General features: G+C 39.2%; 3 protein-coding genes across 4 annotated transcripts in view; 2 read left to right on the forward strand and 1 right to left on the reverse strand.

The window, feature by feature from the left end:
* The window catches only part of sipa1l2a (signal-induced proliferation-associated 1like 2, genome duplicate a), a 120957-nt gene extending 110279 nt beyond the window's left edge, over positions 1 to 10678 (reverse strand). For both annotated transcript variants that reach the window (XM_088013034.1, XM_088013033.1), the window contains exon 1: positions 10505 to 10678. The gene's annotated coding sequence lies outside the window, so the exon portion shown is untranslated. The remainder of the gene's footprint in view (positions 1 to 10504) is intronic.
* A 1354-nt stretch (positions 10679 to 12032) lies between these two features.
* LOC106927024 (microtubule-associated protein 10) lies at positions 12033 to 14752 on the forward strand. The gene has a single exon (XM_015002309.2). The coding sequence runs from the start codon at positions 12279 to 12281 to the stop codon at positions 14637 to 14639; it is 2361 nt and encodes a 786-aa protein (XP_014857795.2). The 5' UTR covers positions 12033 to 12278; the 3' UTR covers positions 14640 to 14752.
* Positions 14753 to 15521: 769 nt separating this feature from the next.
* On the forward strand, positions 15522 to 20939 carry ntpcr (nucleoside-triphosphatase, cancer-related). Its single transcript, XM_015002312.2, has 5 exons — positions 15522 to 15598; positions 17095 to 17257; positions 17348 to 17450; positions 18769 to 18978; positions 19932 to 20939. The coding sequence occupies exons 1-5, from the start codon at positions 15565 to 15567 to the stop codon at positions 20016 to 20018; spliced, it is 597 nt and encodes a 198-aa protein (XP_014857798.2). The 5' UTR covers positions 15522 to 15564; the 3' UTR covers positions 20019 to 20939.
* The last annotated feature ends 4493 nt before the right edge of the window (positions 20940 to 25432 follow it).

Genomic DNA, 25432 nt, shown 5'->3' on the forward strand with positions numbered 1-25432 from the left:
ATCCAAATTTCAGCTCAACAGCATTATGGTGAGGTTAAGTGAAGGATACGGGCCCAGAAGGTGATGCTTCAGTGACTCACCAACCACATTAAAGAGCTGCATCTGTCACGGCTCTGCTCCATTTGAGTTGTTAATTACAATTATCCCCCATTTGGACCCAAGTTGGTGTACTTTCAAACTCTGAGGAAACTCATCCCATGGATATTTGGTTCAATCTGACAGCTAGTGGGCGATGATTCCTGGTTTTTATACAACTTTTGACTTTAACTCATCAGGCTAATAGGGTATGACTGTACTTTCTATTTTAAAAGTGCTTCGAAAGGTAGTAAGGACTAAGACTGGGTTAAAAATGGGGAACCATCCAATCTACCAACCTGTGAATATAATGTGTGTCCCTGAGTCCATTTAGCTTTTATGGACCGTTCACACCAAAGGCGTTACGCCCAAGCATGTGCACTTGACATTTTGCTCCACACCAAACATGTTTCAAACATCAGGCAAATCTACTTTGCATTCAAAGTCTATGTGGAGGCGCATCAAGGGTCCGTCGTGTATCTAGAGTGGCACGATTTGAAGCACTTGACGCACCTCCACATAGACTTTGAACATGAACCAGACGTGCAAAGCGCTAAGTGTAGAGCAAAATGTCCAGTGTCTGCATTCAAAGTGCACATGCGTCAAACTTGAAGTGTCAGGTGCGTTTTAGTGTGAACGCACCTTATGTGGCGACGCATCAGATGCGTCAAAATTGCTATAGCCATTGTTTTCCGTTGCTGGCTTATTTGTTGGCTGTGTCAGACGCTCAAAATGTTCCAAACGCTTCAAATCACGCTGTGCTAGATGAGCGAAACGTGCTGTGATGGGCCCTCGACGAACCTCGACACAGACTTTGAATGTAAACCAGCACGAAACGCGTTTGGTGTTTCGTGCGTCTGGCACCATTAGAGTGATTGCCTTTTCCTATGTTGACTGGACATTTCCCCGTTCCATTGCACCTAAAATGGAAACTGTTATTGTAAATGTAAGTACATACTGTAGATTAAAAAGATCTTGATGTAGCACATGCATATCCAGTTATTCAATAACCAATTAACTATTGAACAGAGTACTCCATTACTCAAATATTTAACAGCTGCAGACTGTTAAATGCATAGCAATGAATCATGGAGTTCTTTTATTTTCTGATAGGCTTAAAATCATTTGATCTACAAAAGAACCTCTAGAACATTTTAAGTATTTTTGGGTAAGGGAGGTTTAGAGAAATAACTCAATAAAAACCTCATAAAAGACTAAAAGGAACAGCAAATACAGTGACAGAGTAAAAGTAAGTGGCTAAAAGGAACTGCAGGATTATTGGGCAATTGTTTGGATGAAAATTTTAAAAGCAGAGTGGAATGATTGAGCTTTTGCAGATGAATCAAATCACTTTCAGACGAAACCTGAAAGGAAAAACGACCAAAAGAGGGACATACCACGAGAGTTCAGGAGATTAATTAAAGTGCTGGAATATGAACTTCATTGGTGTTAAGTAGTATTAACTAGAGCTGTAGTCACAATATGGAGAAACTTACTGGACCAGGTGAAGCCATTGTGGCTTCACCTGGTCCTTGACAAGAATTGTGGTTTTATTTTAAATTATGATATATCCTCAGCAAGAAAAAAAAAGAAAAAAGAAAAAAAGATCAAGGCTGACCAAAGTTTTTAAGGAAAAAGGGGGTTTTACTGATCCCTAACCAGGTGGTCATAATGCTGTAGGTGTTTTAGCCATAATGGCATGCAGTCCATCATCAGTCTGTTTATCAACAGGCTCTTTCTTTCTCGCTACAGTAGGAAGAAGGTATGCACATCGGCACTAAATCAAATCCCTACTTATCTCCCATTGGAGGCCGGCCACGGCCTACAGAGGTCAGTCATGCCAACGGCGTGGGTCTGCTGAGAGGAGCACAGACCGTGTTAACCCCATGGGTCACCGCTGGTCCTTGGACTCAGTGGCCACGGGGTTAATGACTGACCAGCTCTTATTCCCTTCATTGTGCTGCACTGACAGACATGTAGACAAAACACGTGGGGTGGGTCAGCAACTTTCGGAGGCCTTTTCTCCAGCATTCCAGATACAGACACTAATGAGTTCCTGGGGGAACCCAGGGTGCAGACATAATTCATCTTTGAGAGAGACGTTTTCCAATATGCCTGACTAGCAGATACCCATAATGTATGAGCATAATGTCTTTTTGGAGGGGTATTGTTACATTATTACAATGAGTGATCCTTCCCAGCTCACTACTTTACTGGAAGCATTTGTAATGTTTTGCTCTGATAGATTAAACTATAAATAATACAAATTTGGTATTTACAACAGTGAATGAAAATTAGCAAAACTCAACAGATGTTCATTCTTAAATTTACCAGTATTTATAATAATCATTTGTGAACCACAAAGACTTGGGGTTGTGTCTGAAGATCACAGTGGCAATAACTTTCTTTTCTGGAAAAAAAAAAGGTAGAAGATACAGTAGTAAATATGGGTTAACTTTCTATACATCACAGGAATACAGTGAGGATCATGTGTAGGTCTAAAGGTCAGTCATATGGAGCTTAGCCCAGAAAACTGGTGTCGAGTCAATAGGTCATTATCAACAGGCGGGTTTAAACTGGCTTAAGCTGCGTATCATGATGCTTTCATGACACAAAACACAATCATAATGCCCACTGCATGCTCTCAAGTGTAAAATACAACAGGAGGGCTGAAAGCTTTAACCCAAAATATATCCACATAGTTTCCAAGTCTTTTCAGGTTTTATTTTCTCACTTAGTGATTTACAGAAGGCTCTAAAAAGTGGGCAAATCTCTGCTAAAAGCTCAGGTTTTGGTGACATAAAGTATGTCACTTGTATAGCAGTTTATTTGATCCAGAGGGCTCCAAAGCAATTTACACTACATTCAGGCATTCAGCCATTCATATGCTGATGGTAAGATGCTGAGAAATTCTACTCTCTACTCACAAACGCATATTTCCAGGATATATATAAAAAAAACAAAATAACATTGTTGCAACATTGTGTACACCCTTCAATTAAAAGTCTGGTGAAGCTGAATTTTAGGTATTGTTACACCACCAATAACTACTTGTCTGGAGAGACCAAGCATTGCTAAAGTCTCTCTAGGCAGTCTACGTGCAGCAGAAGATCACTAGAAATAATGGTATAAAAGATAAAAGGTGTTAACCAGGATGAGGTACATGTTTCTGTCAAAGTTGTAGAAACAGCTAAAATCTACTTGCAGAACTAGAACAGCAAACAGATGCTGAAAAGACATCCCCAAACACCATGTAAAGCACCAGAAGCGCTATGTTTTTTAAATTCATCGTCCATCTGTTCCTGCTCCACTCGATCTCCTCGAACACATCTATAACAAACACGCAGCTTCTGAACACAAATTACTAAGCAAGCAATGAGGCACAGCAGAGCAGCACACATATTCTCAAGAAACACACCGCAGGCTGTAAGACCTCATTGGTACCAGAGATAAAGGAATCATTTGGCTCCTTTTTTTGTTTTGATTCGCTGAGGTGAACAGCGACATATGCAACCCTTGAGCAGAAATACATGCTGAATAATCTTCAGATATCCAGCAAAATCTAATATGAGATCACCATAAGCTTTTGGTAGTTTACTTTGCATTTTTCAGTGAGTCACATGGAGGATATTAAAACACACCATCAACATTGTTGAGGTGAATAGTTTTGGCATTTCATCATCATTAATAAACTCCTCATCCTACACATATCTCTTGTGAGCGCTCCCCAAGACATCAATCTTTAAATCATCTAAATGACTTCATCTTTGCTTTCCCTAACAGGGATGGATGGGCTTAAATCCTTCTATAAATCCAGACAGCAATCAAAACAAAGGCTGATAAAATGACCAGAAGAAAAACTGTCTGTCCAAACAGCAGCAGGCAGCATGTGACCTCCCCCCGTCCCCTGTCCGCTGGTTGGTTGGTTTTGATGCAACAGGATTTGGTTGGAGGAGGTCGAAGAAGGGGGTGGTCTATTGTGGCTGTCTGCTCACCAGACACTCACAGCCAGTCAGCTGGCACACACCAGACCAGGTTCGCCTGATCCTCGTCACATGCATGGGATGTGGGATCTGTCAGAAATTCGCCTGCCACATGCTTTGGCAGGCTTCCCTGGTTTATAATGACATTTAAAAAAAAAAAAAGAAACACCCCTGTGGTTCGAACCCTAGACCTTTAACGGCTTTTTTTCCGATTTAGCCCAACATCATGACTAGTCATCCCAGCAGCCGGAAAGCACCGTGAGAAAACACACAAACAGGAGGGAAGCCAGAACAATAAAATCGGCCACAAGCTTAAGTAATCTGTGTATGGTAGTAACACATTTCCCAACCACCTCTTTCTCCCAAACCAAAGATAGAAGCTGTAACTCTAGCAGGGCGTCTCCAAGGCCACAAACCAGGAGACACCCTAAGCAGCTCAGCAATGATAACAACTGGATATGGCCTGCAGGCTTGTCCCGGGAAGCCGATTCTCGTCCAAACTTGACAGGTGGCTTATTGTTTAGCTGAGAACACACTGTGCACATTATTTATTTCTGAAGACATATCTGTCTGCCTCAATCACCCATTGTCTAGTTCGTGATGCAGAAGGTGTTAATAGAAATAGATGAAAACATATTTCTTCTTCAAAGCCCCCTGTGCACCTTGCTAATGGCACAATGCAGAAAATCTCTATTGAGGCGAAGACTGAAAGACCTAACCATGTCACTGCCATTATCGAGGCTGCTGAGTATGTCTCTCTCTAGCTGCTGCCAGCTACAGAGATGGGTTTCCTGAAACTGCATTTTTTATTCCACAATGCACAAACTCTTGTCTTTATTATTTTATCTCTCTTGAACCAATTCCATAGTGGATACTACTAGTAAAGAGGCATATCAGGAAGCACTTTGGCTTCTCTTATATAGGATTTCATGAGACTGGATCACACACTGATGTGGATTATTCTTCTTTGCACAGTCTCTGGCCCTTTCTCCTCCCTAATGGACTCTTTACTTAGGATCACATACAGATTTTCTATAGGATTAATGTCTGGGGATGACTGAAACGGGTATCAAAGTGAATTATTTAGTGTCTTATGAATCATTTCTATGTTTATATGACCATATGTGTCTGTTCCTTTTGCTGCTGAAAGACCTAATAATTACTCATTTTGGTGCATTCAAACCAAACGTGTTACATTTGTCAAAAACGCGTTTGACGCTTCAAGTTCAACGCATGTACACTTTGAATAAAGATGCTTGGCATTTTGCTCTACGCCTAGCGTTTCGCACATCTAGTTTACATTCAAAGTCTATGTGGTGGCGCATCGAGGGCGCGTCAGACGCGTCCGTTGGACTCATTGGAAGCTCTTGACGCGTCAACCGCTCAAAACGGTTCAAATCACGCCGCACTACATACTCAAAACGCGCCTCAGCGGCCCTCGACGTGCCTCCACATAGACTTTGAATGTAAACCAGATGTGAAAATGTGTTTGGTGCAAACGCACCATATGCGGCCCAACAGATTTTTATTTAAAATCTTGTATTTCAAAAGTTTATGCATTCTAGCCATCGGAGTCACATAGCATCATAGATCCACCACTGTATTTAAAAGCATTTTTTCCATTTACTCACCCCATGTGGAGCGTTCGTCTAAGTCTCTTCAAACAAAAGCATGATTGCAGATAAAGACCCAGCAGAATTCAGAAAGCTACACTACAAATCGGTTTTCATGTAGGTCCATGGTAATCTTTGCTGCAGTTCTATGAGCTTGCTTTAGAAAATGCAACAATTCCTCCCAAATGAAAATTCACACCCAAGCTACTTCTGCTGATACTGTTCACCTAAAAACAAGAGTATGGAGAGTTTATTTGTTTAAGAGTATGTTGTTTTTTAAATCTTCCATTCGTCTATCCTTGCAGGTTTGTCTGGAAGACAAACCTTTATGCTCACACTCATACCTAAAGACAATTTAGAGAGACCAATTAACCAAACAGTGATGCTTTTAATTAAGCTGTGGGAGAACGCCGGAGTACCTGGAGAGATCCCACACTTACAGTCAGAGAGCATCCAAGCTCCATGGAGAAACACACCAGACTGGCATCAATGTTACCACTGAGCAGCTCCTACTGTTTTTCTGATTCCTCATATGTACGTTTATACTGAGCAACTGTAACAACATCATTTCCCTCAGGGACTCATAAAAGGTTCTGATTCTTGAAATGAAATGAAATGAAATTTATTCGAACATGATACAAATATAAAAATAAAATAGTGCACAGTAACAAGAAGTGCATAAGAAAGAAGAGAAAATACAGATTTTTTTGTTTCAGTTAACATATCATGCTCAAAATGGGGTAGGAAGAAGTGAGAACTTATAAACTCCTACCCCCTAAACACTTGAAACTTTAGAGTCCTACTGTCATTAAAAAAATCAAAATCAAAGTGGCAGTCAGAAGTAACAGTTACTAATATTTACCTATACATTTTCCCATTTTATGCTGGTTTGTCTTTCTAAACCCTTACACCAAGTTATCTGCAATACACACCTTATTGCTTTCTGTCACCCATATGTGTATCTATTGAAAATTACCTCTTTGTACTTTCTTTTGAATTGTGTTAAACTATTGCTTTGTTTTAAATCTTCATGTAACTTGTTCCATAACTTTACACCTGTAATTGAAATACAGAAGCTTTTTCTTGTTGTTCTGAAATTGCGGATCTTGAAGTTTGAGTGACCCCTTAAGTTATACCCCCCTTCTCTTTCAGAAAACGTGCTCTGTATGTGCTCAGGTAACAACTTTTTAGATACTTTGAACATAAACTGAGCCATTTTAAATTCTACAAGCTCGTCAAATTTGAGAATTCTGGATTTTATGAAGAGTGGGTTTGTATGCTCATAATAACCGACATTATGGATGATTCTAATGGCTCGTTTCTGTAGGACGGTTACCGGATGTAAAGAGCTCTTGTAATTAACTCCCCACACTTCACAGCAATATGATAGATATGGTAAAATCAGAGAGTTATATAGAATATGAAGTGATTTAGCATTCAATACATGCAAGGGCGTAGGTTCGGTCTAAGTTTTGGTGGGGACCTTGGTGGGGACCTTGACCCCCCCACCCCCGCCCCCACCGGCAGCACAGTGAAATGCCCAAGAGCACCGAACATTTTTGAGAAGGGGGGGGGGGGGAAACCACATTGGCTTAATAACCCCCTCCCCCCAACCATATCATACATCTTGTGTATACAACCAGATACAGTCATACTCAGCAGATCAGTTCAAGAACACTTTACTTTTTCCTTTACAAAATTCAGCAAACGTTACAAGTAAGATCAAAAGAAATATCCTCTGGATACAGCAAACACAATTGCAGATAAGAAGAAATCAATAATAACTCCAGGGCTCCTCACCTGGAGCCCTGAAGCTCCAGCCACCTCTCCATCGTTCTGCTCTGCCCCTTGCTCTGCTGTCTGAGCATCCTATGTGAAAAAAATATTACATAATTAACAGACCTATTCTACCTCACATTCAGTGCTGACCTTACTAAACACCGGACTTTACAACAAATGCGTTGCGTGATAGATATCTAACTTATGGGTCCACTCACTGTACTTACAGCCGACGTAGCGAAATAACTTCTGTCTGTCCTTTTCTTTTTTGGTGGCGACATGGTCTCGGAGACTCAGAAGGAGACGCGTGTGCCCAGCTAGCCGCCGCCTTTTGCAGCTAATCAAAGAACGTCCGACGATTCAACTGACTCCCCCTCCCCCCCCCCCGACAGCACCGTTCCGACACGGTCTCGGAGGCTCATAATAAATGTCAAACTAAGGAGCTTCCGTTCCGCGCACCGCCTGTTGCTGCTAATCAAAGATCGTAGATCCACGTTCTTTGAGCCAATATGGCAAAAATTGGTCGGGACTTTTTCATATCCCGTGAATATTGGTCGGGACATGTCCCTACCGTCCCTACCCAAACCTACGCCCATGAATACATGTCTAGCTCTAGCCAATATGGATATACTTCTACTGAGTTTACTCTGTAAATGTTTAATATGAGGTTTCCAACTAATTTTGTCATCTATTATTAGACCGAGGAACTTATTAGCAAAAACCCTTTGTAGAGTTACGTCCTCTATTTGAACTTGGATTTCAGTATTTTTATAACAGTTCCCAAAGACCATGATTTTCGTCTTGTCCAAATTTAGGGATAATTTGTTATGGTCAAACCATATCTTTAACTTACTAATCTCTGAAGTGACTGTTGAGAGAAGATGCTCTAAATTGTCGCCAGAGGCTAGAATATTTGTGTCATCAGCGAATAAGATAAATTTTAATACATTGGACACTTTACTGATATCATTTATATAAAGATTAAATAAAATTGGTCCCAATACTGATCCTTGTGGTACTCCACAGACAGTCTCCTGCCAATCAGATTCCACATCTCCCAATTTCACAAATTGTTTCCGGCTCTTTAAATAACTCCTCATCCAGTCAGAAACTACTCCCCTAATTCCATAGCGTTCTAATTTTTTAAGTAAGATTTCATGATTTATTGTATCAAAAGCTTTCTTTAGATCTATAAATATCCCTACTGCCAGTTTCTTACTATCTGTTGCGTTGGTTATTTCTTCTATTAAGTCAGTTACAGCCAGCGATGTTGACCGGTTTGCTCTGAATCCATATTGACTGCTAATAAGTAGCGAATGTTTTTCTATGAATTGTTCCAGTCTTTTCTTAAAGAGTTTTTCCAGGATTTTAGAAAATTGTGGGAGAAGAGAGACAGGCCTGTAGTTAGTGAAGAGGTGTTTGTTGCCAGTTTTATACATTGGTTTGACCTTAGCTATTTTCATTTTGTTGGGAAATGATCCTGTTTGAAATGATAAATTGCAAATATAAGTTAGTGGTTGAGGGATTGTATCAGTGGCTGATACAAACCCTCCTATTCTGATATCCCCTTCAGTGCAGTTGACAAAACACAGGCATCTAAATCCCAGTTTTAAAAAAAACAAAACAAAACAAAGGCTCAAGTACAGTGATTTAAATCAATGTGCATGTGGGTAAAGTTTCATCCACAGTAACAGCAGATTTCCTCACACCTCACTACAGATGTACTTACAGCCATTTGGGTTAACAGTCATTTGAAATATTGCCTCCATGAGAAGCAAACTTGTGGTAGCTGGAGTTCAGCCAGTCCATTTCTAGAGTCAGAGGAAAAGAAATGTTGAACGCTATTACAGGCTACAGAGAGGCTTTAGCGATATTAAAACACTCCTGTGCCTATACTTAACTCAGCACAGCCCCACAGAAAACTAATCTTTCCCAGACATTAAACCCTGTGAAAAATATTGCTCTCACATTGATCTGAGCTCTCCAGGAGAACGGGAGAGAACTCTGCTAAATCTGTGCGAGAAAAGGGGGAAATAAATCAAAGGAGTGGAAATTAAGCAAAGAAATCTTAGATTAAAACTGACTGCTTTCCTCCAGCTGGAGATGGGGCCTCTTTATTTCCCCTTTTATTGGGAATTTTTTTTGTTAGTGTAAAGGCTAAACTTCCTGCAGGAAAACAGCAAAGGATATGGAGCTGGAAGACAAACAATATTTGACTTAATCTCCCAAAGGGGAACACCGTGCAGCGAGTCTGAGTTGAATGGGTTCCAGAAGGAGCCAGCTGTAAAGCGAGATTGTATATGAATTGTACATGCAGACTGTCGGTTTTTATTTGTGGATAATCCAAACAAACGTGACGTTAGGGGAAAGTCTTCTTTGTCTGAACATACAGGCAAGAAATAGATAAATACATGCAATATCCACCTAGGACAAAAGCAATGCAACTACATAATCATTTTTAACAAATATATAACAAAAACAAAATTCAGAGCAAAATTAAACCCGACCTGTGTGAATAGAGATGTGGAGTTGGCTTTTTTAGAACAAAACCAGGTGAAGAATGACGGCTTTGTCGCCCCCTACCGCTTTCATGGGAGAAATACACCAAATAAATTCATTCAAAAAAATGCTCAGGCGCGCGCAAGCACGCACACGCGCACGCTTCTGGCTCCATCAACAAATGTCAACATTTAATATAATACAATCAAGGAATAATATTTTAATAATTTGTTCTGGCCCTGCGTATCCTTCCATGTGTCTTAATAAACAACCAAACAGAGATCAAGTTTGACTGACCTATAATAAGCCGTGCTCACAAATATGCAGGTTATAGATAGACGACAGTTTAAACATGGTGTCCCTTTGTTATTTTTGATTTTGTCTATAACACTACAACAGCTTCAGCGTCTCAGCGCAACTTTATCCTTTGTGTCCACCGTTACACCAGTTCCGCTGCACTCTCTTACCATTTCGCTCCTTACTTTCACCTACAGAGTCCACTTTCCCCCACTTTACTGGTGGGTTCAGAGCTAGAAAATGACATTCAGAGCTTACCTTATAGTGTGGCCAGCGTCCTATCTCCGTTTTTAACCCGGGTTAGTTATCCTAGAGGTGGGAGAAACCAGCAGGGGCAGCCGGAGCCGCTCCAACATCTCCCACTTTCAGTCCCTGCCTCCAGACTGAAGTAACACGGACCATAGCGATATCCATCCACTCCAGCACCTATCTCTGCGATGACAACACGCAACGAGGGGGGAAGACTCCGCCCACACCCACGCCGGGAAAAACTCTTCCAGAGGTCCTCTGTGTTATTATTCTACACATATGTAGACTGATATTGATGGGGACTAATGCCACAGTTGAGACTAAATGCAAACAATGAGGCCGTCATGTAAACAGAGTAATGTTGTCTTGATGTCTGGTTTTGTGTAAGCTCCACAGTGGCACCATCTGGTGAAGTGAAGGAAAGTTGCTCCAACAAACTAAACTGAATAATAGAAATCCTCATATTGCTGTTTTTGATTTGATGCGAGGACTATGTAGAAAAATGGCAAATTATTTCAAAATGCTGCACAGTGCTGTAATATTCTATATATTATTGAAAAGTTTATTTAGTTTAGTAACTCATCTCTCAGTGAACCACATTACAGATTAATTACAAAGAGACTGATGTCCTCAAGCTTTTATTTTTGTCAATTATCATGATTTTCCTGCATATAGCTATTGAAAATATGACTTTTAAGATTTGAATAATACATCAGGCCAATAAAAAAACAATAAAACTAGAGAAGTGTGGAAATGAAAAGTAAGCTTAATACCTCCAAAAAGATTGTTTTGATTCAGTTCAAGAAGACATCTGGTTTATTCAGCTTTAGTGAATATCCTCAACTTTACTCGAATAATTTCCCAGACATTCATTCCTTTCATCCTTTAATTTGCCGAGATTTTACAAAGATCAAAATCATTTCATAGCAGAAAAGTATCAGTCAGCAGAAGAATACCAAAAAATGTACAGTATTATCCATACAGCAGTTGTCAATAACTGGAGAAAATATGGAATCTCAGGGACAAAATCTGTCTGGACGAGGTTGAAAAACAGACAATATCTTCCAAAGGAAACATCCAGGCCTCTCAAAAATCTCAAATTTTTGTGGAGGAAGTGTTACAGTCTGAAATAGTTCTGACATTTAAACAACTGTGTTTGCACCAAAATAATAATATGCTCACAGTAAAACATGGGGGACTTCTGTGAAGCACTGTCAGTTTTGCCAGAAAGTACAAGATGAAGAGGAAATTCTTTTTTCACACATCAAGTCCAGTAAGAGATGTGGACAGATGTCCTGATAGGCCTGGTGAACATTTATATAGTAGAGTGGACAATATATTAAGTCATGATGTGAAGTACTGATGTCATCTTATCAAAGAAGACTGAAAGCTGAAGATCAATCAAAAGGAGGTTTGAAAAGGCTTTAGTTTAAGGATGTGAACATCAGATTGGACCTTGTTTAAAAACAACAAAAACATACGACCTTTTGTTTTGTTGAATTCTTATTACTTTGTTTTTTAAAGTTTTACTTAAAAACAATAAAAAAAATACTCTTAAGTAAATCTTCACTCAAAAACTGTCGCATAAAGCAATATATTTAAAGAAAATAAATGATAAACTTTATTCATTCTTTACTACATTTCCCAGATATCTGTGTCTCGTGATGACGTCATGTTTCTTCGACCGTTCTTGGTTTCCATGGAGCCGCCGGAAGCGCTAGCGGATTAGCGCCTAGTTTGTTTGGTTAGCAACTTGTTATTGCTGTAAAACACGCAGTTTTTTATGATGTCGTTGGACAATCCTGAGACTCTGTTTTCATTGGAGCTGTTAGTGGATTATATCCGACTCGAGAAACACTGCAAAGTCCCCTACAGAATAGCTCTCGGTGTGCGGTTACTGGATTTTCCAACGCTGCTAATTTATCAGCACCGATCCAAGAGTGCTGACTCTAACCAGCCTGCGCGAAAGCAGCCGGGCGGACAGCGTGAGTTCGCCTTTAACAGAGGCAAGTGTTGTTTCTTCAAAATGAACCTGGACTCTCTGCACGTCCATCTGTCTGCCACCCCTCTATACGCCATGGTGCTGGATGTAAGTGAGGAGAGCAGCCCCAGATTGGTTGGCTCCTCTCTGATATCTCTGGCTGAAGCCATGGACAGAATCAAGCTGCTTTCCAGTCCCTCTGCTCACACAGGGAAGGGAGTCGTTGCTGTATGCAGCCTTTCTGGGGAGAAGATCGGAGCAATATCCCTGAGTTATAAGCTTCTGTGTCTGGGAGCAAGTTTACTGCCACACATCACAGAGGGGAGGGGGTTTGAACGCACAAGTACCCCAGGAGGTCAGCACCAAGAACATTTCAAGGAGAAAATGAAATCAGGGAGCATGTGTTCTCCCACAGGGAACAAGTCAGAGTTTAGCATCCATAGTAACGATGCAGGAGATTCAAAGATCCTACTAGATGATTATAAGGAAGATGATTGTGCTGAAGGTCAAACTAACAACACTATTGAGGAGGATTTAGCTTCATTCTGCCCCCCTCATCTTTACTATTGTAATACCGCCCAAGCAAAAAGTGGGAATGAAAATCAGGATTACAGATTACTCAATCTAGATACTGAAGTTTTTACGTTTGAAGATTCTATCTGTGGGGATGAGGAGCATAAAAAGAGAGTTGAAGGTTCAGTTTCCAAAGCGGTACACCAGAAAATGTCTCGTGCTACAAAAACACCAAGCCACCAAGAGACAAGTGACAACACAAATATCCTCAGGGAAGCCTTACAGCAGCTCCCACTTTTAAATGCTCTTGTTGCTGAACTGTCACAGTTAACGGTTCATCCCAGTCCTGATCAAATTACCAGGCCGGTTACAGGCGATCACAGAAACTCACCACGAACTCAGTCCCCGTACAAAACTACAAATCTCTCTGGCATTAATTTAAACCCTTTACCTCCTCCGAGAAACTGCTCTACACCCATAGTTTACCCTGTGAAGAGGACAGACAACCAAATAGAGACCTTAAAATCCAGGAAAACTCAAAGGAAGAAGCTCACGTATGGAACAACTAAAACATTCAACTTAAGGCTAAAGCAAATTTCTCCTCTCAAAGTGAACAATCGTGAGTGCATGGAGTTAAGGAAGAGTGGAACACAGTCAAGGACGGCAAAAGAAAAGGAAAAGTCAAACCCTAAAACTATAAAGTCCAAAAAAAGAGGACATTTATATCGGCGCTCTAACGTAGATGAAAACATCGAGACAGTGATGCAGAGTCTCACTGTTGACTCTGCACTAGGAGAAACAGTCACTCTGAAAGCAAAAACTCAGCAGGGTGCCCAAGATGGTCGTGCACAAGGAGATTCAGAAGATTTTCATCCACTGAAAGAGCTGAAATGCATTCCCAGCCCCAATCCCAGTGTGCACAGTGACAGCGCTCCTCTGAGCAAAGACAAGAACAAGCATCACAGCAAGCTGGATCAATCAGATTCTCAGTCTGACTGGGACAAGTTCAGACTTTCAGTCCCTGATCTCATAGAGAGGCAAAGCAGCAGGAGCAACAGTCCAGAGTCTTCCTTTTCAGAGTGCAGTAATAACAAAAATGACGCAAACTATGCAGATGACTTTGACAGTCTTGAATCCAGTGATGAATCCTCAAGAGCCAACACTCCAAAGTCTCCTGATAGTCCTGATTCCTGCATTTCTAATCCAAGATCTGAAGGTTTCCAGAAAAGACCCGATCTCCACCCTGTACCGGTCAAAGCCCTGAAATCCCCTCACCACGTTCTGATGGGCACACACATCATCCAACCTCGCACCCGCTCATCGGCTCTCAGTTTTTCCTCTGACTCCGACAGTTGCGATGTGGAGAGGCCCTCTTCCTCACAAACTGTCTGCTCCAGAAACCAAGCGAATGCAAGTGACAAAATGGAGCAAAGCTCTTGTGCTGAAAGTGTTTCAGTATCAAGAAGTGAAAAGAAAAATTCACCCAGGGACCGTGGCCATGTTGGAGGATTTTCAGCACAATCCACATCCTCTTTTGAAGCTCAAGAAGTGGAGGAACTGGAGGACGAGGTTGGATCACTGGATTTCAGAAAAGAGTACCAACATATCTCTGAACTTGTAGCCAGCAAACTCCCAGGATACACAATGTAAAAAAGCATGTAGACACCCACATGGTGACCAAAAGTATACAGTTTCCCCTTAAAGAGGAAAATATGTTGTATTATGTTTCACACATTTTGAATAAAGATCAGCTTTTGTGACCATTTTCTGCTTTCTTTGTTTATAGGTTACAGCAGAATGACCAAATGCGAAATGGTATTTTTGTAAACAAAGATGAAAAATCCCTTTGATGTATTTCATATTAATGTGTCTTATATTCTCCTTATGGATTTTAACAGCAGACAAGAGTAACACTTCTGTTTGGTTTTGCTATTTATCATATCTCAGTAGTTAATTTATTAACTAATGAATTATTTAATTAAATATTGATCTATTTTTATAGTAAGATACTGCTTACTTGTGTGTTAGTCACAATAACTAAACAGCAGAAGTGGGTTTTAAGTAATTATATAGTAATACTATGAAGTATAGCTACTCTCGAGTGAAATAATGTGAAAACATTGTCACTGGAAGTACTTCATCTTTTTCTAACATATAAAAAAATACTGTAAGTATTAATTTCTTAAGTTTTGTTCAACAAAAAATGTCTAAAAAAGTATTTCTTCCGCCTAAATGTTATTTTGTTAATAACAAACACACACACACATATCTATATATCACACAATTACTTTATTATTTAATTATTTGTGTAGTACATTTCCTAATCTGGGACTTGAGTCTGAATTTCGTACCACAGACAAGCTAAATCATGACACCATTTTTGACACATCTGCTTTCATATTTTTAAATATGAAAGCAGATGTTATGGTCAGCTCCTGGAGAACTTAAGTTTGCCGTTTCACACTTGTATTATTATTAGGCGCTGTCAAGTTGAACCCGCAGTGCGCATGCGTGAACTTTGTGTGTACGGAAGTGCGTCTGTAGCAGCTGCACTGTGCATGGTGAAACCTCTGCTATGTTCAAACACGTTTTTCTGACCGGACCGCCAGGTAAATAAAAACACCGAGTGTGTCCGTAAGTCATCATGAATCAGAAAGTTATTCTAACTCCACAGCCCGACGTAGTTACTCTAAATAATGCTCCTAAATGTTGTTAATTAGCTCGTTTTAGCTGTTAAGTTCTTAGACAGTCTGAATGAATTCGAATATTATTGAAATGTATGCTTATTTTAGCAACTCCATCAATACATTACACACAGACTGATGTATTATATTTCTGTTAATTTTGATCGTTTTTGATCGTACATTCTAACTATTTGAAGTTAGAATACATTTAGATTAATAGAAAAAACAGTTTTACTACAGAAATTTGCGGCAACGTAATGAAATGTATGTTTAAAGGTTATTTCCAAAAGGTACTTTTAATCTGACAAACGAGCCTCATTTGAACACAAATTCAAATTTATTGTATTATTACTCGTTAATACTGTGGTCCCTCAATGTAAGTAATTCAGTACATTTTAAAGCTACCATTTTTAGTTGCAAACACACTTATTTCCTAATAACTAATTAGGTGACTTTTTGAGGTAATGAGCTGCACTGGATTTTGTTTAGGGTTGTCAGAGTAAAAGGGACTGAATAGTATGATGGCCAAACAAAACAAAACTCAGAAAATTTGAGATTAATCTCAGAAATATTTTTGGAAAAATGTTTGGAAATTTCTTAGTCTGAAAAGTAAAAAAAAAATTCTCAGAAATTGTCTATGTTTTCTAGAAAATGTTTTCTGGAAGAACTTTTGAGTTTTTTCTAGAAAACATTTATATAGACATTTTCTGAGATTAATCTCAAATGATCTAAATTTATTCTAGCATTTGTTTTACTTTCCAAAATTGGAAATTAAATTTTTTTTCTAGAAGATTTCTGAGATTAATCTCAACACTAATTAGATTTTTTGCTGAAACGTCCTCCTCCATTTTTATGTACAGTGACACTTATAGGCCATCATGAAATACTAATACATGCCACATTTTATAAACATGTTACATACAGCTCTGGAAAAAATTAAGAGTCCACTTAAAATGATCAGTTTCTCTGATTTTACTTTTTATTGGCATATATTTGAGTAAAATGAACATTGTTCTTTTATTCTATGAACTACTTACAACATGACTCCAAAATTCCAAGTTAAAATTTTGTATTGTATATGGTCAAAATAACAAAAAAAGATGCTGTGCTGTAATACCTCAAATAGGAAACAAGTTCATGTTAATTTAGAAACAATTCTAATGTTTTAACTCAGGAAGAGTTCAGAAATCAATATTTGGTGAAAAAACCAGGAGGTTTTCAGTGCAGAGGGCTCTTAGTTTTTTTCCAGAGCTGTATTTTAGCTGTGTTTTTGCAATTTAGCACTACTGTGTGTGCTGGCACTTAAATTCTTGATAATATATAAAAATATAGAAAAATTCAAGGCATTATATGGTCACAAACATCTTGTAGAATCATGTTATTACTATGTTTTTATACCAGGTTTATTGTTTTACCCACAGGTGTGGGAAAAACCACTCTGGTCCAAAAAGCCTGTGAAGCTTTAGTGTCATCCGGAGTGGGAGTGGAAGGATTTTACACAGAAGAGGTCAGGGAGGGAGGCAGAAGGGTCGGCTTTGATGTCGTCACACTTGCAGGAGAGAGGGGCCACCTGTCCAGAATCAGGTGGAGGTTTTACCCACAGTGCCTGTATCAAGCTACCTGCCTTTTTCATCCCATAGTTTTGACTCGCCCAGGCCTCATTTTGTCTTGCAGAGAAGGAGCCGGCACATCTCATGGCAGACGGGAGTACATGGTGGGACAGTATGTGGTTGATTTGCCTTCATTTGAAAGCCTGGCCCTTCCCCTCTTCAGACATGTAAGACTGCAGCACATGGCCTGTAAACTCATCTTTTAAATGAGACCCTCCTCCTCCCCACTTCTAAATCATCAAACCTTTGATTTCCCTCACAATTGATGGAATAATTGGAAGCTTGCAAGCGTGTAAATTCCACAGTGACATTTTTAGTGTTGCTGGTGCCGTCTGGCTGTCACTGACCGTGATTAATCCCGCATGTAAAGTGAGCCTGGAGTGACGCCTACACATGTAAAGAGAAGGTGTCTGTGGCATGGCGTCACACGGTTCACTTTCATCTCGCTTTGTACTCGATGTGCAATCACTGCCGCTCATTGGGACTCCCAAACATTGTCAAAGTCACGTAAACATGCTGTAGGTATCAATTTTTATAGGTAAATTAAGATCTAAAGTTGATTTTAGTGGCGATATAATTACCTTCCACTTTCATATTGATAACGCTTGAGCCTTTCAATATTTTTTGTGCTGTAGCCACTAACTTAAATTTTCTTTGTTTGGATTTGATGCAATAAAACGCAAAGTAATGGCATAATGTTTGATTGGTAGGAAAATTATATGTTTTTTTTAATAAATAGAAATCTGAAAATTCTGGTGTGCATATTTTCTGAGTAAATTTAAGAGTTTTCTGATTAGTAAGTTCATTACACTCATTTGTAATTTAATTAAGTATAAATTCAGCTGTTTTGTGAAGACATCTTAGGATTTTTGGAGAACATTCAAGAACAAATTAAAACAAACAGAGCGCTCAAGTCAGTGGTAAGTTGCAGAGAAGCTAAAAGTTAAAGGTGCGGTTGAATACAAATGTGTGCCAGACTTTGCAGGTTTTTACTATTTGTAATCACAATTTTGAAGTTTTTTTTTGTCTGCTACATAAAATTTCGATAAAACTTATTGAAGTTTCAGGTTGTAAAATTTGAAAATGTTCAAAGGATTCCAACAGTTTTGGAAGGCACTTCAAAATTTTCAGTTGCTCACTTAGTTAATTCTCAGGGTAAAATAACTGATGCCAACTGTGATTAATAATTCACTTAGAAAATTACATTTCTTGTGTTCCTGCTCTGCTTTTAACATTTTTAGTCCTAAAGTTTTGAGGGATCCCAGCTGTTGCCTCGTCTATTTTGTGATTTAACTGTAAATCATTTCAGTCGTTACAATTCAGATATTCTTGGATTTTATGACGTCTGGTTTGCAAGATTTTTCAAACAAAACAAGTGGATAATTGACTGCAGAAACATCATAAGTCACCAAATTTATTATGACAAGTATTAAGATCATGTTTTTGCACTCTGTGAATTTTCATTTCCTGGTCTCGTGTCTGCAGACGGGGGCAGCAGACGGGGACAGCAGGACGGTGTTCATCATCGACGAAATCGGCAAAATGGAGCTTTTTAGTCAGGCCTTCATCAGAGCGGTGAGGCAGACTTTAGACGGCTCATCTTGCACAATCCTGGGCACCATCCCCGTCCCCAAAGGTAAACCACTTGGTCTGGTGGAGGAGGTCCGGAGCAGGAGGGACGTCAAGGTCTTTACTGTAAGTAAAAATATCACTTCATTGCCTCACTGGTTTAAAAACATAAATAAAGGAGCTATTTGGGTCAGTGTCTGAATTGTTAATTCCCCTAATAGCAACAGGACAGTGTTTACACTGTATCCCCTCAGTGTTAGGAGGGCAGGAGGGTCGACTCTGCATTATCTCTCTCAGCCACAGCCGGATTAAATCTAGACCATGCGTGACTGATTCAACAACAAAGGGGTGTCTCAAATGTCAAAATAATTTCTAACGGGGGACTCAGTTACAGACATTGTCATGCAAAGTATTCACTGTACTGTGGCAGACATTGTGTTGGATCAAATCAGGTTATGAGACAGTAAAGAGATTTATACTGGACAGTAGTTGATAGAACAGTGTCTAATGGTGACATTTTGACCTCTTCAACTTTGTCTCATTGTTTTGTTAAACCATAAACTTTAATGATCTTACTTCATGTTTATGTCTTTTTTTTGTCCAAATAAAAATCTTATCAATCAGATTTAATGGAAAATACATTTTCAAGTCATTGTACATATTCTCAGTTGGATTTCGGTCTGGGCCGAAGAACGGCATCCCCTCAGCATGATGCTTTCACCACCATGTTTCCCTGGGAATGGTGAAACAGGAAAATGTTGCAGCCTCTAACCGGTTTTCCTCCAGGATTGTTCTGCATTTAGGTCCATTTACTGTTCCCTACTTCTGTGTCCCTGCTGAAGGAAAGCATCCCCTTGGTTTTTTGGTTTTCAAATTGAAGATTTTTATTTGTAGAAAATGTTAAAAGCTTTCTCTCATTTCCTACCACATTGCTGGCTGCTTTGTGCTTGACAAACTCTAGGCAGAATGTTGTCTCATTTCCTTGATGGACATTTGTATGGTGTTTTTTTCTCCTTTTGCTCAGACTAACTCTGTTTGTCATATTAATAGTTTTTTCCACTCTCGTTTGTTTTGTCTAGGTGTCGAAGGAGAACAGAAACGCTCTTCTGCAGGATATTTTATCAACCCTACAAGAGTGTTTAAAACACAGCAGCCAGAACCAGTGAAAGGACGTCTTCCTGCAGTTTGTGCTGACATCAGTTTCCTCGTGTGTCTGTGCATATACGTTCACACAAGCCGACTGTTAAGTAAGTCCGTTGGTGTTGTGACCTACTGTACTCTTCAGCAAGATAAGAGGGTGGAAGAGTTGTTGTGCCACATACATGTGTTTAATGTAAAGAATCATTTATTTTGTTTCTCTTCACCAAATGGATTTCATGCTCAATAATTGATTGTGAGATGGAACACGACTGGGAATGTATTCAGTTAGTTTTCTGTTTGTTCCTTCTATTCCCAACTTTTCCATGATCACAGCCGATGTTTTCTTTCAGTAAAGGAGCACACAAAGCGGTGACCCTGGTGATTCTATTAATTCTTCCCGACAGAAGCTCTGCCTTGTGTTGAGCTTTTGCTCACGGAGTATCAATCAATATTTAATTGTGCAACGATGCGCACTCTATTCACCCGCCATCACTAACGAATAGAAGCAAATATGCAGCACCTTGCAACAGTATTGATACTTGCACCACATTTCTACTTTTTCTCACATTATCAAATTTAGATCTACTGGACAGAATCAGAATCATCCCAGTATCAATGTGCGCTAAATCACATTCACAAAAGACTGGTTGCGTAAAATATTTGGAAAAATATTCTATGATGCATTAAAATCTTGCAAACTAGTGATATTTTAGTTTTGTTGAATTGTTTTCAACTCCCATTACTAATGCATTATTATTCTAACTATTTGATATCACACAACCGTGTTGGGCATTTATGTTTTAGACTAGCACAAGGTAGAGACTTAAAAGTGCTAGTTTTCTGTTTTTTTGCCATTAAAAATCTGAAAAGTGTGGTGTGTATTTGTAGTCCAGCCAGACCAGTTTTCCTGTACCTGAAAAAATAAAATAAAAAACATACCACCACCATGTTTCAGTGTGGAGATTTTGTGTTCAGAGTGATGTGTAGTATTTTAGGTTAGGATATTATATTATAATCTAATCCTGCACTGGATTTCATTTGGTGACATCAGTAAAAAGGGGATGATTTTGAAACAGAAATGTATTTTTTCTCTATTTCACATCTTTTGTTAGTCTATCATTTAAGCTCCACTAAAAACAAACTACGAATAATGACAAAATTTTGAAAAGTGTAAGTGGTGTAAATACTTTTGCGGTGAGCTGAAAACATACACTTCTCTCAACAATCAGGTTCTCTCTAGTATAAAATTATATACACAGTTTTTGCTCCTGCGAAGGTTTTCATCCTGATCATAAAACTCGATTGTTGTTTTCACATTCTTTGCTTACAAGTAAATAAGCTTAACTGCGGTTGTAGGGATTTTGTGTTGCCCACCACCCCCTGGAAATGTGTTTCCATGTTCCATCAGATTACACCGCAGGATAAGTGGTAACAGTGAATTAAGGGTTTATTTCTTGTTTTATAAAGGATTTGTAGCAGAACTAAGTGGAGGGTTTAAAACCACAGAGGAGAATTTGTTGTCAAACCTGCAGAAAAGGTTGCCTCTTAGTGACCCGTAATGTGTTGATCGTATCGACTCACTGCGTGTGGAGCGCCGATTCTGCGAGAGCTCCAAGCCTGACAGCTGTGCTGAAGCTTTAAATAGACAACACCCTCTGGCAAACATGTTTGTTTTATTTATTTATTTATTTATTGCAGCATTGAAATACCTCCAGGTCATTTCAAAGTGGTGGAAAAAAAAAAAAAAGGAAGGAGCTTTTTTTTTTTTTGGGCTTGTTTTGCAGTGTGTAACTGATGTGACCTGTCAGGCTGGCTGCAGAAAGAGCTGCCAGCCGCGATCTGCGTCAGACGGGCTGCTGCGCAAGCATCTGCTGCTACGTGGCCTCGCACGACCAGCGCACAACTGGATCAGCTGCCACCAGTAGACTCTAAAGTTACATTTTTATTATTTGCTAACTAATGTGGAAGAACAACATCACAATTTAAAGCTAATCATCCTGAAGTAGCCGAACAGGAGAGCTGGCTCTGTGGATGGTAACCGCCGGCTCCCTGCAGCAGAGCACCAGATGGGTTGCATAACGCTGACAAAGACCTTGCCAGATCTACCAAATGGAGGATGTACACACATATGGATGCATCTGACGCTTTATGATGCAATTAGCATCCATACAGTCCATGTTGTCACTATACGTGCATATGATTTACTCGTCATCCCCAGGATGTGACACTTGATGTGCACCGAGCTCATCTGCAGCACCTGAACACCATCTGTTTAGCCGTTGAGGAATAAGAGAAATTGTTGCTGAATATAAAACATATCCAGAAATACAAAGCGTGAATTATAGATCTTATACTAGAAACTAATTTTGGAATCATTCAACAACAAAAAAGCTTACAAAGCCTCTCTCAGGTTCTCCAACAGGGACGTTTCTGTTTTAATTTGGTCGAATGTTTTGGATCATGATCCATGTTTAAAATGTTCCTGTATCTCAAATATTTTCACAATATTCTGCACTCTAATGAGATTTCTGAGGATGTTGGAAGAGAAACAGGCCCACAGCATCATGCATCCTCTACTATGCTCTAGTAAATATTATGAGGTGCTTTTCCACAGATCCACTTTTTGCTTTAGGCCAAACCTACTTGGAGCATTTATTTCTGAAAAGTTGAAAATGGTTTGATTTAAAGTTCCTGTGTTGTCCATGACTGGACATGTTCATGTGACGATTGGACAGGGAAAGATGTTTTCATGGCATGTTTCTCAAACATCCAGTTGGAATGTAGATCGTATATAATGGGTGTTATGGCAGATCGGTAATGCGAAGGTGCAGTTGTTTGGTTTGGAAATGTTTTTATGCTTACCTTACCATCCATATTTGGTGCCAAAACAAACGTGAGTCCTCATCCAGCCTTGATTCTCACAATATTCGCTGTTTTAAACATTAATTATTGGTCTGAATGTAGAAATGGACAGGTTTGGGCAAGTAGCTACCCATTTCCCTGTAACCATTTCCTGATTTAGGAAGATCAACACACATCTGCCTTGCTTAAATTGCATGTTCTCTTGTCTTTCACATTTTGAAGAGTGACCAGGAGGAATCACTTGTGATCAGTCATCATAATCACATGTTTAGTGAAGTCCAGAATCATTCATTCCCTGGCAGGTTTAAGTTTAAAGTGATCTTTTAATTTTACCTTTTTTTCTTTTTTTTTTTTTTTTTTGATAAAACATAATTTTTTACTCCCTTCTGTTTGTCTTATTTATCATAATTTCCTGTCTGAAACAAACTTCTGAGTAAAATGAAAATAAATCTAGATCTATATAAGCTGGGTGAAACAATTTAGCATTTAACTGTACAAATAAATATATTTTATTTTTCAGGATTTTCAGATAGCATCAGTGAGTGTACTAAAAATTAATGTTTGTTATTGTGGCATTCCCCAGCTAAACGGTAAATAAATTAACTAAAGTTTAATATTTGATGTTTCAGAAATATTTCCATGTGATGCAGAAAAACAACTGCATGTGATTACACTGCATCTAAATAAGAAAAATGTTTATTTTATCGTTACAAGCATTAAGTTTTTGCTTTCTGCAGCTGTAAAAAACTGCTTACTGTGAAGGAACTTGAAAATGTCAATGTGTCCTAAGCAAGAGTAGTTGATGTAGTCCATGGTAACTGATAAAGTCATGCAGACAATTGGTTAACTTCATATTCATATAAGTTAATCAATGGCCACATCACAACACAGATGTGTGCATTTATTCTGAATTTCTGGGCCAGATGTCTGAGCAGGACCCTGAATCCTTTATCCCTCCATCTCATGGAGGGTTCAAAAATGCAAGAAGCTTACCAACAATTCAGGACAAAAGGGATTTGGCTGTTTGGTGGGAGGGTGAGGTTTTGATGGGGGAGAGGGTGCTTAGATGTGGTGAGATCTCTCCAGTTATTGCTCTTTGTGGTACCAGCCCAGGAGGCACACTGACAGCTGCAGACAGGAAGGAGGGGGCGAGGGATGATGTATGGTCCGGGAAGCCCTCAGCTAAAAGGCCAAACACAGCTGATAAAAATCTGACATATTGTTACACAACAGCCTGCACAAGCCTTCCTAAAGCAGCACATAAAATTGACTTTATCCTGTGGAGAACATACGACATACACGGAGATGTGGAGGCAAAATAAACTACTTATCTTTTGTGATGCCAAATAATCTCGGTGCAGAAACCTGTGCATGGTGAGTTTCCGGAAATCAAGGTCATGTCAGAGTGTCAAGCTGGTTTCTGCATTCCCACAATTTCTGCCAGGCCCTCAGAGCAGCTGTGCATATGACAGCCAGGCACTGCGGGCACAGATTGAGTCTTAATTTAACTTATTGTTAAAAAAAAAAAAAAAAAAAAAAACTAACAAAACAATTTCTGTTGGACTTTATTTATTAGTTTGCTGATCAATTGTTGGGACTGTTTTGGGGTGGCTACAACATAAAATTTCTAGAATAGCTTCATGTTCCTCCCATGTCTGTGCCAGGAAACCATGAAATTTTCTTTAAAAACCTCTAACAATAATAATATGAGAGTGATAATATATTCAGAATTAACTTATATGACCATAACTCCATCCAGGACTTTATAGGTCCAGGGTCAGGGAAAATGGAGCTAACATCTCCACAGACCACACACATCCTGGACACAAAATGTGTTTTCTGTTAGTATGGGGCTACAGCAAACAAAACTGACAACTAAATTAAAATTAAAAGCTAAAACCAAAACCTCATAGTCTCAGAGCTTTACAAGACCCAGTTTGTAGGGAAAAATGATGCTTTAATAGTGATCAAGAACATGAACAGAATCCAGGCAGCACAGGTGAGCAATGAGACAAGGAAACACAGACACTGGTGGCACTGGGAGTTACACCAAACCAATGACATGAATGAAGGATCTGACAGGGAGCAGGGAACACAGGTGAGGTTAAATACACAGGAAGTAATCAGGGAACACGAGACACAGCTGGGATTAATCAAGGGCAAGACACACAGGGACTAAATTAGCCAAAACACTACACAGGAACCTAAATCCTCACACAAAGTCAAATTCTTTGTTTTTGCACATAAACGCAGCAATTAAAGCTGATTCTGAATCTGATTCTGATAAGCAGAGGTGGGCAGAGTACCCAACATTTATACTCAAGTGATATCATACTTCAGTATATTCAAAGTAAAAAGTAATAATTAAAAAAAAAAAACAAAAAAAAAACCAACTCCATTCTAAAGTATATAATTTCTGTTATATACTTGGTTTGTTACATGCATCTTCACATCTGTACACCATGACATGTAGATACTTACCGCAATGTATATATCCATATTGCAGATTGTAAATTAATGTTAAAAAAAGTAAGACATTTAAATCCAAGTGTCCGAATGCCTCTCACAGTGAGGCACT

Source organism: Poecilia mexicana, unplaced genomic scaffold (assembly GCF_051168715.1).
Source record: "Poecilia mexicana isolate PSO_F unplaced genomic scaffold, ASM5116871v1 scaffold_15, whole genome shotgun sequence".
NCBI classification, from domain to species: Eukaryota; Metazoa; Chordata; class Actinopteri; order Cyprinodontiformes; family Poeciliidae; genus Poecilia; species Poecilia mexicana.

Bases quoted from the DNA above. Each gene is read 5' to 3' on its own strand.
- ntpcr (XM_015002312.2), top strand. From the start codon at position 15,565: ATGTTCAAACACGTTTTTCTGACCGGACCGCCAG. The intron at 17,258-17,347 runs GTGGAGGTTTTA...TTTGTCTTGCAG, and splicing joins GGCCACCTGTCCAGAATCAG to AGAAGGAGCCGGCACATCTC. The intron at 17,451-18,768 runs GTAAGACTGCAG...TCGTGTCTGCAG, and splicing joins CCCTTCCCCTCTTCAGACAT to ACGGGGGCAGCAGACGGGGA.
- LOC106927024 (XM_015002309.2), top strand. From the start codon at position 12,279: ATGATGTCGTTGGACAATCCTGAGACTCTGTTTTCATTGGAGCTGTTA.